The sequence below is a fragment of the Littorina saxatilis genome, linkage group LG1 (genome assembly GCF_037325665.1).
Source record: "Littorina saxatilis isolate snail1 linkage group LG1, US_GU_Lsax_2.0, whole genome shotgun sequence".
Classification (NCBI taxonomy): domain Eukaryota; kingdom Metazoa; phylum Mollusca; class Gastropoda; order Littorinimorpha; family Littorinidae; genus Littorina; species Littorina saxatilis.
This window is the reverse complement of record NC_090245.1, coordinates 33,529,931-33,544,912: the sequence shown is the minus strand read 5'-3', so window position 1 is coordinate 33,544,912 and position 14,982 is coordinate 33,529,931. Positions and strand designations below refer to the sequence as shown.

Genomic DNA, 14,982 nt, shown 5'->3' with positions numbered 1-14,982 from the left:
GGAAAACGTGAGATGCGGACATTGCAATAAGCGCTTTCCAGCTGTAAAAGATATATATTTACATAGCCAAGACACTCACAAAGATGATATTCTAAAAGCATATGTACCATTCGTTTGCGAGTTCACAGGCAAGAAGAAGTACACACTCGTCAATTATCGATTTAAACCAGGATTATCAGTTGATTGTTTCAATTTTTCTACAGACGGTTCTGTGATTGCAAAAGACACAGACAGGTTGACAGAAGTCACGTTATGCCTCGGTCTCACATATACGATTTTTCGGAAGTGTCGGGGATAGTTAAGTCGGCTAGGTCGGAAGTGTCGGATGCAAATTTGGCTCCAAATTTCAATCCCGACCTGTCCTTACGACTGATCCGACCATGTAGCCGACAAGCAGACGACAACCACCCGACTTTAGGGCCGACAAATCCGACATGTGTCCAGACACTTCCGACTGCAGTAACAACAATTCCGACTGCAGTTACGACAGGCCCGGCTGAAAAACTTCCGAACAATAGCCGACTCTCACGACCAGTGTAACGACTAAACCGACTAGCTAACGACTTTGTTCAAGCGAAATGTCGTAACAGGCAATGATTTTTTAACATTTTCTTGTTTTTCTCGCTCTGTTATCGAATCTGACCCCTGATTTGCACATGATCACCAAAACCATTGCGTACTCGGGGATGAAAAATATATTTAGATCGATGACTTAAATTTTATTTTTAATTAGCATTTTGATATTTTTAATTACCAAACTTTTAAAATAATTTTTAAGCTTCGAAGCTGAAATGCAATCTCATAGTACGGGCATCGTCGAAGATTGCTTGGTTAAAGTTTCAATCAATTTGATCAACAAATGAGGGTGTGACAGTGCGGCCTCAACTTTCGGGTATGACGTCATCAAGGACATTTATGAAAAAATGGAAATAGAATCTGGGAATATCATACTCAGAAACCCTCATGTAAAGTTTCATGAAGATCGGTCAAGTAGTTTTCTCTGAATCGCTCTACACACACACACACACACCACGACCCTCGTTTCGATTCCCAGTCTTAGTTAAAACATTTAGTCAAAACTTGACTAAATGTAAAAAGGACTGATAGAGCCTGGATAATGTTTTTCTTGATTTGTCTAATTTCTGCTCATGGTTATCACAGGTGAAGCAAATGGCATGATAGGAGTAAATACAAATGTACATGTCGAGTCACTTATTTCAGTCTGTATAAATCAATCTTCGTTCTTATCAAAACACCCAGAAAGCTCCGAACACATTACTGAAAAGCGTACGAACGGAAACAATTTGATGAAAGTAGTACGAACGGACACATTTTGTCGTCAAAATCAGTACGAACGGACACAAACCTGATTTTTGCAAATTCAATTCATCTTATGGTTCAGATAGGTCCAATATCACACGCATTTGTACATTGTGCTATCTGACAACCATTGAAACACACAGAACTTGTAGTGGGGGCCTGTTTCGCTCTGATCTAACGAATGTGTATGAACGGAAACGCTGTTCGTGCGAACGGAAACATGCACTTTTGTACGAACGGAAACATGGTGTATGAACGGAATCTGCATGTTTTCAAAAGACAAGTGATTGTACAAAAGCCATGGGTTTCTATAAACTTCTGTTCAAGCGAAATGTCGTAACAGGCAATGGTTTTGGTGATCATGTGCAAATCAGGGGTCAGATTCGATAACAGAGCGAGAAAAACAAGAAAATGTTAAAAAATCAGGCAATTTTGCCACGTTCGGCCCGCGTGTGTTATCATGAGGACTACTAGCACCTTGGTACTTACCGTACACATAGCCCAACCATTTCGCTACCTTATTCTTTCAATATCACACAAGCGCGCTGCCCACACGACTTACCACAACGTTTTTCCTCAAGCAAGTGACGAAAATGAGGCTGTATGAACGGAAACATCCTGCGGATGAACGGAAACATCCGGTGGATGAACGGAATCAGTTGACACACCGTGAAAGATAATCCTTTAAAAATTGGTCGATAAGACTGAAGGTTCTATGGTGTTTGGAGATTTACATGAAGTCTCAATCAAAAACTCCCAATAGTTTTAGAGATAAAGACACTTTTATGAGGCTCTGGCTCGTCCACGACCCAGGAAGCACGGTGAACCATAAGACGTATTGAATTTGCATCAACCAAAATAACGAACGTCATTATAACGCGTACGATAGGAAACAATTTGATGAAAGTGGTACGAACGGACGCCTGTTTTCTTCAAAACTGTTTGATGCTAATTCAACACATTTTATGGTTCACATATAGGTCTAATATCACTCGTAGGCGGACTCTGTGCTATATGACGACCATTGGAACACACATAACTTGAAGTGGGGGCCTGTTTCTGCCTGATCTAACGAATGTGTACGAACGGAAGCGCATTTCGTACGAACGGACACATGCACTTTTGTACGAACGGAATCATGGCGTACGAACGGAATCTGCATGTTTTCAAAAGACATGTGATCAGTTGTACAAATGCCATGGGTTTCAATAAACTTCTGTTCAAGCGAAATGTCGTAACAGGCAATGGTTTTGGTGATCATGTGCAAATCAGGGGTCAGATTTGATAACAGCTCTAGCGAGAAAAACAAGAAAATGTTTATAAAAAATCAGGCAATTCTGCCACGTTTGGCCCGCGTGTGTTTTCATGAGGATTTCTAGCACCTTGGTACTTATCGTACACATAGCCCAACCAATTAGCTACCTAATTCTTGCAATATCACGGCAAAAGTGCGCTGCCCACACTATACTTACCGCCACGTTTTCTCCCCCAAGCAAGTGCCGAAAATGAGGCTGTATGAACGGAAACATCCTGCGTACGAACGGAAACATCCGGTGCATGAACGATTTCAGTTGTCGTGCCGAATTCGCAGAATCTGCAAAAAAATTGCCCATTTCGCGTAATCGGCAAACGCTGCCCATTACGCGAAATCGGCAGCGTTTTGCCGAAAATGCGGAAGGCTTAATTAAGAATTCTTAAACTTGCCCATTTTACGAAATCAGCGCGACGTTTTGGTTTTAAAGTTCTCAAATGCCTTGGATATCATCACACTTAGACAGCTAGATACTAGAATGGTAGATAGCGCAATAATCGATAATTTATGGCAAAACAGAAGAGTAGTTTTTGATCATTTTCTGAGTTATGCTCGACTGCACAAACCAAAAGACCACAAAAACCATAATAGAGAGGCAGTAAAGCAATGTTAAAGGCACAGTGCGCCTCCCGTAAACCATCACAGATACTGTCAGGCTTTTACACACAGTACAAACACCCTTCCATTTGAACGCTCACCAAGCGGGAACATCCTAGGTGCCCTCCGTAAAGAATTTATTTTTGCGTGGTTTATCTTACCCCTGAGCCATCGTGAACCCGTGTGATCAAGTTTCCTTTTTTCACAATGTAGTCGTCAGTTAGTAATTTGAATGCGACTCGCTGTGAGCTTACCTGCAATAGCACGTTATTAAGTACCTCTGACTATGCACGAAACAAACGGCTGTGGTTCACAAGAACTCTAGCGATGGCTTTTGGCTGTTCAGAGGAACTGGCAGGTACATTATAAACCGTCGTCTGCTACGAGAACCACGACCTTGCGTGATCCTGCTAGCTTCCGGGCTTTTCTTTTTTCAAACTTTTAAAACTTCGAATTGTACTGATCTTGTCTTGATGAAAAAAGAATTCTTTTATGATTTAAGAATGTTTGTGTAACAAGCTGTCAATTTATTATTTAGATTTTAAAAGTTAGGTCTAGCGCCAAAACGCACCACGGTCCGATTGTCTCTGACACAATCCGCAAAATTAATTCTTTGAAAATTGCTCGCTCTTTACGTAGGGCACCTAGGATGTTCCCGTTTGGTGAGCGTTTAAATGGAAGGGTGTTTGTTCTGTGTGTAAAAGCCTGACAGTATATGTGATGGTTTACGGGAGGCTTACTGTGCCTTTAATGTTGTGTGCTCTGTTGAATCAGAGACTCTGTATAACACTATCTCTGGTTGAATAATCCCAGCACACATGTATTACATTGTATATGCATAGGATATTGAATGATTGCAGCTCGGGCGAAGGCTTTGTAACAGAATAAAACACACACGCACTTAAATTATTCCGTCACAAAAAGATTCAAAACACAAGCGGTTTGAAGACACCTCAAACACATTGCATAGCACATGTCTACGTCACTTGTTCATGTTAGGCCCCTATTTATTCTGCGCTTGGTGCCACTGACAGAGAGTAAACACTTCCAAACAAAAGCGTGCCATTGTGTGATTAAAAGATATGTAAGGATTCTTACTATACAAGTAGGAGCTGACTCAGAATGATTTAAGGTTAGGCTTGGGTGGTATTCTGTTTTGGGCCCTTAGTCCGCGGGGTTACTGCGTGTTGTCTGCTGTTGAGGTAGTCATGTCAGTGTCAATGTTTCCATCTCTGTTTTTGTTCTGCTTTGCCGGCTTCTCGAGTCGTTTTGTTCAAAACGAAACGTTAAACAAGTAAGTATTTCAAATTAGTTCGTTTGCGTAGTTGTCAGTACCGGTTGGACTAAACTCAGGGTTCATTTTATAACATTATATAAACTTGGCCAAAAAATTATTGCAACAATGTTTTCACGCTAAGAAAAGCATTAAAACGCAATCTATTTTAGTTGAACGTTAAATGCCCCAAAAGGTAATTATGTCAGCTGTACATATCATTTGTCCGATTGATGGTACTTTGTATAGGCATCCCGTGACAGCCTGTCAAACAAGGTCACCCCTAAAATCGACCTGACAAAAACCATAGCCCCGTATTTTAAAATCGGCAAAAATTCAGAATATGCACAAACCAAACACTTGTGACAACCATTGGGAAGGCCATTCAATTTCCTGTTCAGAACATTTTGTTTTATGCACCTGACTTCTCTAGTCTTTATGTAGCCTTTTGTCAAAGGCGGTAGGTGTCAACCCTTTCAGAGGCCCAAAAAGGCACGTTTTGCGGCCATTTTTGAGGGGGTCCTCCACCCAAAGAGCCATATCTGCTCAAATTCTCAATGATTGGCTTTGGAAAGTTCCGAAGTTATGACCAATAGGCTGACCAAAGTGTGTGTTGCGTTTTGCGAATGTGTATACTTAGCGTGTCGTATTACGTAACTTTTCCGAAAGAACTAAACAAATATTCATATTAATTCAGGGTTTTAGGTTAAACAATTCGTGACTTTGCATGCTAAGCAAAAAATGGATGAGGCAATAGGTGCCAAAGTTTGAGGCAGATCCGAGTGCTGGTTTACATTTGCTGGAGATGGGAACACGCATGAAAAATTATCGATCACCGTCAGTGGTACTGAATACACTACCCGTGGAGACTAACAGTCCTGGGCCTGTGCTTACTATCCTGTTCCGGCGCGCTGTGCTCGGTGAGTTGCGCTTTTGTGACCCGCAGCGAAGGAAGCACAGCCTGTGCCACAGGCCAAGGTCAGTTTATCTCCACAGTTACTGTACGCATTACCGAGGACGGTGATCGATATATTTTCTTGCGTGTTCCCATCTCCAGCAAATGCACTCGGATCTGCCTCAAACTTTGGCACCTATTGCCTCATCCAGTTTTTGCTTAGCAGGCAAAGTCACGATTTTTTAACCTAAATCCCTGAATTAATATGAATATTTGTTTAATTCTTTCGGAAAATGTACGTAATACAACACGCTTATTATACACATTCGCAAAAGCAAACACCGATTTAGGTCAGCCTATTGGTCATAACTTCTGAAAATTCCAAAGCCAATCATTGAGAACTTGAGCAGATATGGCTCTTTGGGTGGAGGACCCCCTCAAAAATGGCCGCAAAACGTGCCTTTTTGGGCCTCTGAAAGGGTTGACACCTACCGCCTTTGACAAAAGGCTACATAAAGACTAGAGAAGTCAGGTGCACAAAACAAAATGTTCTGAACAGGAAATTGAATGGCCTTTCCAAGGGTTGTCACAAGTGTTTGGTTTGTGCATATTCTGAATTTTTGCCGATTTTAAAATACGGGGCTATGGTTTTTGTCAGGTCGATTTTAGGGGTTACCTTGTTTGACAGGCTGTCACGGGATGCCTACACAAAGTACCATCAATCGGACAAATGATATGTACAGCTGACATAATTACCTTTTCGAGCATATAAAGTTTAACTAAAATGAATTGCGTTTTAATGCTTTTCTTAGCGTGCGAAAAATGTTGCAATAATTTTTTGGCCAAGTTTAGATCTACCTTCGAGGTACGGTTGTTTTCACTATTGCATAATTTGCAGTTTAAAACGTACGACGTTTCACTATTTTTAGTTACGAGTTTGAAACCTCTTTTTTAATAGAGCGATTAACAAGAAAGAAAACAAAACAAAAACACGTTCATTCTAGGACCAAAATGGTTCAATTCTTTGGATTAAGTTGAACGCAGAGGGAGAGAGAGAGAAAAAGAAAAAGGCATGATGACGTATGTAGGCTATGTCTCAGTTCCGGTCTTCGTGATTAGTAGAACTCCCCATAGCGACAATTAGTGTCTCCGTAAACACGAAACGATAAAGCTTACATTGTGCAACTACTTTATTGCTGTTTTCAGGATGCACTCTAACAGATTGTGACTTCTCAGTAAGATTATCGAACAAATCCAGCCGAAGGTATGTAGGCTACTGAATACAACCCTACAACCTATTAGTATTAGAATAGATTGTCATTGAGGAGCCTAGACTTAAGCCTGCAATCGGTCGTTTTGTTGTTTGTTTTTGGTACATTTAAATCAAATTCAAACACAGTGTCCAAAATTCAACTTGAAAACGTTTGCAAAGGGAGCGAAGCGACCGTGATTCCTGGAAATTTGTTTGCTCCAAAGAAACAAAACGGGGCTATCTGAGCTTAGAAATTGCTCAATCTGTATTTTTTCTCCCACCTTTTTTGGGGCAGCAGTTTTAACTTGTTTATGTTACCACTGGGGCACTTGCCGAAGCATTAATGATTGAACAATGATATGCATTGTGGAATATATACACACACGCACACACACACACACACACACACACACACACACACACACACACACACAAAACATATCTCTGTTTACATTTCATGCACACAATTATAAATTAAAACAACTAGACACTCAAATAATACTTTTTAAAGTTTTAAAACACACACACACACACACACACACACACACACAAACCCCACAGTACACACACACACACACACACACACACACACACACACACACACCGTGACACACATATTTACAATTAACGCAATCTCTTTGTGCCCACCTACAATCTAGATTACTGCGAATTTTAGAAGAAAAAATATTTTTTGGCCAGATAAACCAGTCATGTGACATGGTTTCTTTTCTGATGTGCAGGATATGATTTTCGCCATCGAAAGTGCTGTTGATTTAAGACCAAATTGAGAAACACCACATTTGAGAAAATGGGCATTCGAGGGTTGACTTCCTTCATTCAAGACATTGAGATTTTGCAGTATTACCGGCTTAGCAACTGCAGGGTTGTTGTCGATGGGAACAGCCTTTTTCATTTCGTCTACTTCGAACGCAAAGTCAGCTGTCAGTTCGGGGGAGATTATGACGTTTACCAGCGCGAAATCTGCAGTATTTTCTCAGTGTTCAAAGAATGCAAAATAGAAGCTTACGTGGTCTTCGGCGGAGCCTATACAGTTGATGGAAAAAAGTTCAAAACCACTATCAAAAGGGCAGAGGAGAGAGTTGGCAATGCGAACGGCATTGTGAAAGGAGATAGAAAAGATCTGATACCTTGCCTGGCACAGCAGACGTTCAGACAGACTCTGGACAAGCTTGGAATCCAACATGTCACCTGTGACTTTGAGGCTGACAATCAACTGGCAACCTTAGCGAATCTCTGGAAGTGTCCTGTCCTAAGTGATGACAGTAATTTCTACATTTATGATCTCTCAGAAGGTTATATCCCTTTTAAACACATGATCTTCCAGCCTTCTGCACACGGTTCCTCACTCCAGGTAAAACGTTACCGTGTTGATGAGCTTCTAAAGCGAGTTGTGCAGCTGAACAGGGAAAACCTGCCTGTTTTTGCCACGGTACTGGCCAATGATTATGTAGATGGCGACATTCTAAGCCCCTTCCACAGGTCTCTTGAGAAGCGTTATCCGAGTTTGCGGGGAAAACAAAACAGGAAGGTCAAGTCTGTTCTCTTCTGGTTGAATGTAGCAGGGGGAAAAGAGGACTGCATCTCACAGGTTCTGGAACATGTTCGTACTCACGATCATCAACGGGCTAGAAAACTCTTCAACGATTCTATCAATAGCTTCACAGACGTCAGAGAGTTTGTTTTTAACTTGCGAGACTTTCTTGAGGGCAATAGATCAGCAGCTGATCAGAATGCTGACCGCGTGACAAGTTCTCGCGGAGAATCTCTGCCTGAGTGGTTTGTGACGGCATGTCGACATGGAGAGATTCCAGTGTCCCTGCTGAATGTCGCATTGTCCCGCACCATTTTCATTCCAACACAGGTATGCAGAGAAAGTTAAACCTCTTCCATCACTTATACACATTGTTTCCTTTTGAGATCTTGTTATAGGTGTAAACTCACAGACCAAGGTTTATGCCCGTTGCTGATTTTGTAAGAATGTTACTCCTAAGGTCTGGTTTTAAAATTTGACAAGTCGATATATCAATCTTCGGACAAAGAAAACAAAAAATGAACAGTCCATTGCCCTTTATTTGTCTAAACAAATACAAAATTATGTTTAAAACAATAAAAAGTTTTTAAATCCTGAATCTAAAATCATGTACATTCCAAGTTGCAGCGCGTATCGATGAGTACGGTAGATGTTTATATTCTTTGCTGTTTGTTCAGGTAGAAGGAGCATCACTACGACCATCATCTAAGACCTCCAGATTCTTGCGACGGGTTGCCTACGGTTTGCTGTTTGGGAAGAATATGCAACAGGCAGATTGCCAAAGCGTGGCAGAGGTGGTGGAATACACAAAGAAAGGCCGAAGGCTGCAACCTATTAAAGTGCAAAAGCAGACAGCTCTTCAGACTTCGGGCAGAATCCCAGCACTGAAAGAAATTCCCAATCTTGGCGAAGAAGAGAGGCGGGCGATTTTGCTGGAAACCCTGGGTGTGAGTGAAGAGTTTGTTTGCGGGTTTGACCCAGAGCTTCAGCTGTACATGGCCTGCTTGGTGTTCTGGGCGAAAAGGGCTAAATGTCTGATTAGCTTGAATCACATGAAGGCAATCGTCCTGAGTGCCATACTGCTGCATGTCCACACGGAGATAGCTAACAGAAAGAACCGAACGCGGGGCACTAGGGACGCTGCACAGTCTGCAGAAGAAGAAAGTTGTCAAATCAGCATCAGAAGTGTCTGTCGTTCAGCTAAAGGTGAGCTGCTTGAGATGGTCAGTCGCAAACTGGATAGGTACTACGACAATCCAAAAAAGATCAGCGGTCGGTGCGAGGCAGATGAAAATATATTCTACAAAACAGCAGAGTTTCAAGCCTGCGTATATTACGCTGTTCAGCTTAACTGTCTGTTGCAAAGCCCGTTGGCAACACCACAACCTGCCGACCTCTTCAACGGAAGTCTTATCTACACCGTCGGTCAGAAAATGGAGATCAGGAACAAACCAGAGGAGTTCCGAAAGAAGCTTGGGACAAGTTCACCACTGTCAACTCTGTTTGATTCAATTTGCTCAGAGGTTGTTACAGCAGCGGGGGAGTATGTCTTTACAGAAAGCTCAGAGAAAGAGAAGAAGAATGAAAAAACAACCCCTCGGCGTTGGCGGCGGGATGGGGTACTGCTGATAAATTCGGCATATGGAATTGAAGTGCAAAATCGCTTCTGGCCTTTGATTTACGAGCAAGACTCTTGCTTCTGAACACATGGGATTTTCAAATTTCTGAATTTACGCATCCGTCTCCTGACAGCTTGTATACACCAAATATACATGTAACATCATGATTTTGTGTGTGTGTGTGTGTGTGTGTGTGTGTGTGTGTGTGTGTGTGTGTGTGTGTGTGTGTGTGTGTGTGTGTGTGTGTGTGAGCTTAACTTCCTTGTATCTTGTAGACATAGAATGTATATACGTGTATGTTGTAACATTGTTTGAATTGTTGTATTTACTTTTAAGCAATAACTACAATACATCAATTTTACGCTTGTGTCTATCTGTGCGCTTGTGTGGGTTGTTAGTGGATTGAGAGAGGGAGAGGAAGGATCGAGGGGAAGAAAGAGCGGGCGGAAGGGGGATGAGGGGGACATATGATTGTCTTTGTAATTTATGAGTTATGATTATAAATTATGATTTCACGTTACTTTGTGTTTTAACCTTTCTTTGTGTTTTAACCTTTCTTCGTTTTAAGCAAATAGTGCAATAAAATGGGCAGTCATGTATGAAACTGTTTTCGTCGTATACTGAATTTCTCTGTTTTATGATTTCATGTTGTATCAGTGTTGTTCGTGACATACACTACGCATACATTTCTCGTTTGAGATAAAACATTTTTATATATCTGTGTCTATTTCGTCTGTAATTTACTTTAATACGATTTTGTATTATTGTTTTGAATTCTGCTTAACATTTAAAGTAAGTTTGATTTCTAAATTAGATTTTGGAATGCCTGAAGTTCAGCATCCGTCTTATGAAAACTTTAGCACAGCAAAAATTTTTTACTCTTTTATTTTTAAGTGAACAATTTTTAATTCAAATGGCAACTGCCGGGTTGCCTGGCCTCGAAATTGCTTGTAGTTGCGAGTATAAACGCGTGTTATAGTTTTTTTGGGATATAGTTAACAAAAGAAAGTTGATTTGGTCCACAATACCACACTTTTATTTACAGACTGGAACCATACAAATGTGTGAAACTTGCTGCTAGTACACACAATCCGGAAGAAAACGAAGCTTTTGGCGGGTCGACTGAAACGACGCAAAATCCGCGAGTGACAACTCTGCCAGTACTAAAAGAGCTATAGCTTCAGACTCAGTAGCCTGGCAGTACTAAAAGAGCTGCCGTGACGCCACGAAACTAAAGCGATTAGGCCTAAAGCGAAGACTACAGTATTGCGTTATCAATGGGACATCTGTAATGGCTACACGCATGATTAATTCTTGCATCAAATTAAGTGTAAGGGGTGGTGGTATCGTCTCACATCCCACTTACCCTTTTTATTTGTATTTTATCTTCAGGACCGAATACTAACAGCGTTCACATGTCATTTCTGGCGTGGCATATTCACAGGCTGTTGCTACTCATCCATCTGCCCGATGGAATCACAAGAGATGGTCAACCAAAGACCTTTTTATCCCTAATCACACACTTTACACCTATGCAGTAGGTCCACTTGACGTGTCACGCCAATACACGATATTCAGAAATATATCTGTCGGGTTTGTGTGGGTTGTGAAAGAGTTAGTACCCATGCTTTTAACAAGTCAAACGTCTTTAACGTGTTTCCTGTAAGCGTGTTTCAGACACACCCATCCGGCTAGTGACTGGCCTATAATGCCACAAGGGAAAATGCAACAGCGGCTGTTAAAGGCACAGTAAGCCTCCCGACAAACACCCTTTCATTTTAACACTCAGCGATTGAGAACATCCTAGGTGCCCTCCGTAAAGAGCGAGCAATTTCCAAAGAATTTATTTTTGCGTGGTTTATTTTACCCCTGAGCCATCGTGAACCCGTGTGATCCAGTTTCCCTTTTTCACAATGTAGTCGTCAGTTAGTAATTTGAATGCGACTCGATGTGAGCTTATCTGCAATAGCACGTTATTATGTACCTCTGACTATGCACGAAACAAACGGCTGTGGTTCACAAGAACTCTAGCGATGGCTTTTGACTGTTCAGAGGAACTGGCGATAGGCATAAACCGTCGTCTGCTACGAGAACCACGACCTTGCGTGACCCTGCTTCCGGGGTTTTCTTTTTTCAAACTTTCAAAACTTCGAATTGTACTGATCTTGTCTTGATGAAAAAGGAATTCTTTTATGATTTAAGAATGTTTGTGTAACAAGCTGTCAATTCATTATTTGGATTTTAAAAGTTAGGTCTGGCGCCAAAACGCACCACGGTCCGATTGTCTGAGAGACAATCCGCAAACTTAATTCTTTAAAAATTGCTCGCTCTTTACGTAGGGCACCCAGGATGTTCCCGTTTGGTGAGCGTTCAAATGGAAGGGTGTTTGTACTGTGTGTAAAAGCCTGACAGTATCTGTGATGGTTTACGGGAGGCTTACTGTGCCTTTAATTCACACTGAAGATGTTTCAAATGAAAAACGTTCTGATTTCAGTGTGCGTGAGTGGGTGGGTTTTTATTTGGCTCGTTTAAAAAAAAGTTGGACATTACTGATAGGAACTATGTCTATCTTATAAAGTAAATGATTGCCTCAATTTTGGACGGAGCAGAACGTAAAACATAACATACTTATCAGCACTATGTACATTACAAAAACTCTTAAGGCAGTGGTATTTTTCTGGTTGTTCACATATAAGGAATAAAAACAGTATTTGTCATCAAATCATGTTTGTTAACAAATAAAATGCAATGCATACATTCACAATTTGCCCACACATTTTGTAGCGCTGGCTTTGTAGCCAGTTGGTCGCTATCAGCGTGGGTTCGATCCCCACGTTCGGCGAGAGATTTATTTCTCAGAGTCAACTTTGTGCAGACTCTCTTCGGTGTCCGAACACCCCTGTGTGCACACATGCGCACGAAAAAGATCCCACGTTCACAGCGAAAGTCTCAGGGCTTGGAAAACACGAAGACACGCATGCATCATCTCTCGTCTCTGATTATCATGATCGTATTTCGATACTTTGACGAGACAAACCCAATGCTGGTGTGTCGAAGAAGATAGCCACAGCGGGCTTGTTCGAATCAAAGTATCACACCATATCTTCAGCGTATTACCAATACCTGTCCCAATATAGACCAGTTGGTCTAAGAGGACGTTAAACCCTAATAGTCAGTCCCATTTTGTAGTGACTGGGAATTATACCTACCTTTTCATTTTTTGAAGATTAATAATTAAGTCGTGTAAGAAACAGTAAAGTTTACTGAAATGAGTTATTTGTATCGACATTTAAAAATGCATAAATTGAGAACGTGACTACAACCCCCCCCCCCCCCCTTCTCTTCTACTCTCTCACTCTCTCTCTCTCTCTCTCTCTCTCTCTCTCGCACTTCTACCTTCATTCCACTGTTCACTTTGTGTGTGTAGAATTCTCCTTATTTACCCTATGTGTGTTATGTATCTGTGTTTACTTGTGTGATGCAATGTCCGTCCGTTTGTCTTGATAATGTGTTTTGTTCTTTCTTGTCTGTTGGCTTTGTACATGTCTACATAAAAAGAAACTTTTGAACTTTTTTCTTTCTTTTCTCCATAGCAGTTATCACCCAAATGATCTGATATGAATCGTGCCATCTGTTTGCAAGTTGTGGTGGCTGATCAAGTATGAATGGACACGTCTATGTATTGAGGGATGAACGTTTATTGATTAAAAGCCACACAATGATGTGTATGGCAAAAGAGAGCAAAAAGAAAAAGAAAAAGAAAACAACAAAAACACACACACACAAACAATTATACGGTTATGGTTTAGATTGTTGTTTTTGTTTTTGTTAGATTCGTAGATTACGATTTTCATTTTGAACTTGAACAAGATGACTTAAATATTATTTTGCTAGTATAATATAAGTCTTCACGTCTTTGAAGTCTGAAGTGACTTTGGAGTTTCTGAATTCCTGCGTGTGTCTAATTATAGCCTGCTTGCAATAATACATTTGTCATGATTTTGACTTTTTTCTAGATTAACTTAAACGTTTGATTGTGAATTCATGTTTGTTAGTTTTGAACTTCAAATGTAAACTTCAGAGTTTGTGATTTATAAAATTAGACTTTGGAATTTCTGAATGTCAGCATTTGTCTCATAAAAACGTGTACGTGTGCAGCAATGATATATTCACTATTTTGAATATTTCTTTTCACGATGAATTTTTTTGATGTCACAGTTTGAATTTTGAAGTCCTGACGTAACTCTTTTTTACTGCATAAATTAGATAGAGGAATGGTCCTACTTTCTGGCCTGTGTTTCGCCAGAATAAACTTCAGTTTATGAAGCACCACCACTGAAACAAACCAGTTTTAACAACTCACCTAGAATTACAAGGCCGGTTTTTTTTACCGGTTAGTGTCACCCCAAAATAAACACAAAAAAGGATTTGGAGCCACGATGTCCCACGCTTTCAATGTCAAATAAGACTACAAGAAGCACGATGGTTCGATATCTTTCTTTTCGCTTTTCTTTCAGTCGACATACCGGAAACAACTATGTGCTGTGGATTCTGCTTTCTAAAAGCTTTTTTTTTCAATTCTCGATAATGTTTGGAAAAACTGTAGATATATTTTTTTAAGTCCAGATTTATTTTGTATTTTTCTGCACTGCAGGTGACAGTTATGATCTTGTCAGGTGATTTTCTTTCCATTTTTTTTCTCCTAATTATGCATAACGAATTAGTGGTTTTGTTAGATTATCAGACAAAGGTCACGTGATTAAAATCCTGACTGGCACATCTTATTCTAACGACTATTTGTTAATAATTAAATTATACACTTTGTCTGATTGTCTGTCTGTCTATATATCTGTGTGGCTGTTTGACAGTGATTATGTGTGTCAGTGTGTGTGTGTGTGTGTGTGTGTGTGTGTGTGTGTGTGTGTGTGTGTGTGTGTGTGTATGTGTGTGTACCACAATACCACAAAGTAAAGGCTAGTTAAATGAGACGGGTATGATATTGCGAACACAAAAAAAAGAATCTTCGAAATAAACACCAAACGGCAACAGTATTTATAACAACAAGCAAAAGCGACATATAGACAAAGATAATAATAATAATAATAATAATAATAATAATAAATGAGCATTTATATAGCGCAACATCATAACTTTACAATTAT

The 14,982-nt window shown here is 40.4% G+C and overlaps 1 protein-coding gene across 1 annotated transcript; it reads left to right on the top strand.

The window, feature by feature from the left end:
- Nucleotides 1-7,392: 7,392 nt before the first annotated feature.
- Nucleotides 7,393-10,245, top strand: LOC138967552 (single-strand DNA endonuclease ASTE1-like). Its single transcript, XM_070340131.1, has 2 exons — nt 7,393-8,531; nt 8,879-10,245. Exons 1-2 carry the CDS (start codon nt 7,458-7,460, stop codon nt 9,902-9,904), a joined length of 2,100 nt encoding a protein of 699 aa, XP_070196232.1. The 5' UTR covers nt 7,393-7,457; the 3' UTR covers nt 9,905-10,245.
- Nucleotides 10,246-14,982: the final 4,737 nt, after the last annotated feature.

Bases quoted from the DNA above. Each gene is read 5' to 3' on its own strand.
- LOC138967552 (XM_070340131.1), top strand. From the start codon at position 7,458: ATGGGCATTCGAGGGTTGACTTCCTTCATTCAAGACATTGAGATTTTG. The intron at 8,532-8,878 runs GTATGCAGAGAA...CTGTTTGTTCAG, and splicing joins CCATTTTCATTCCAACACAG to GTAGAAGGAGCATCACTACG.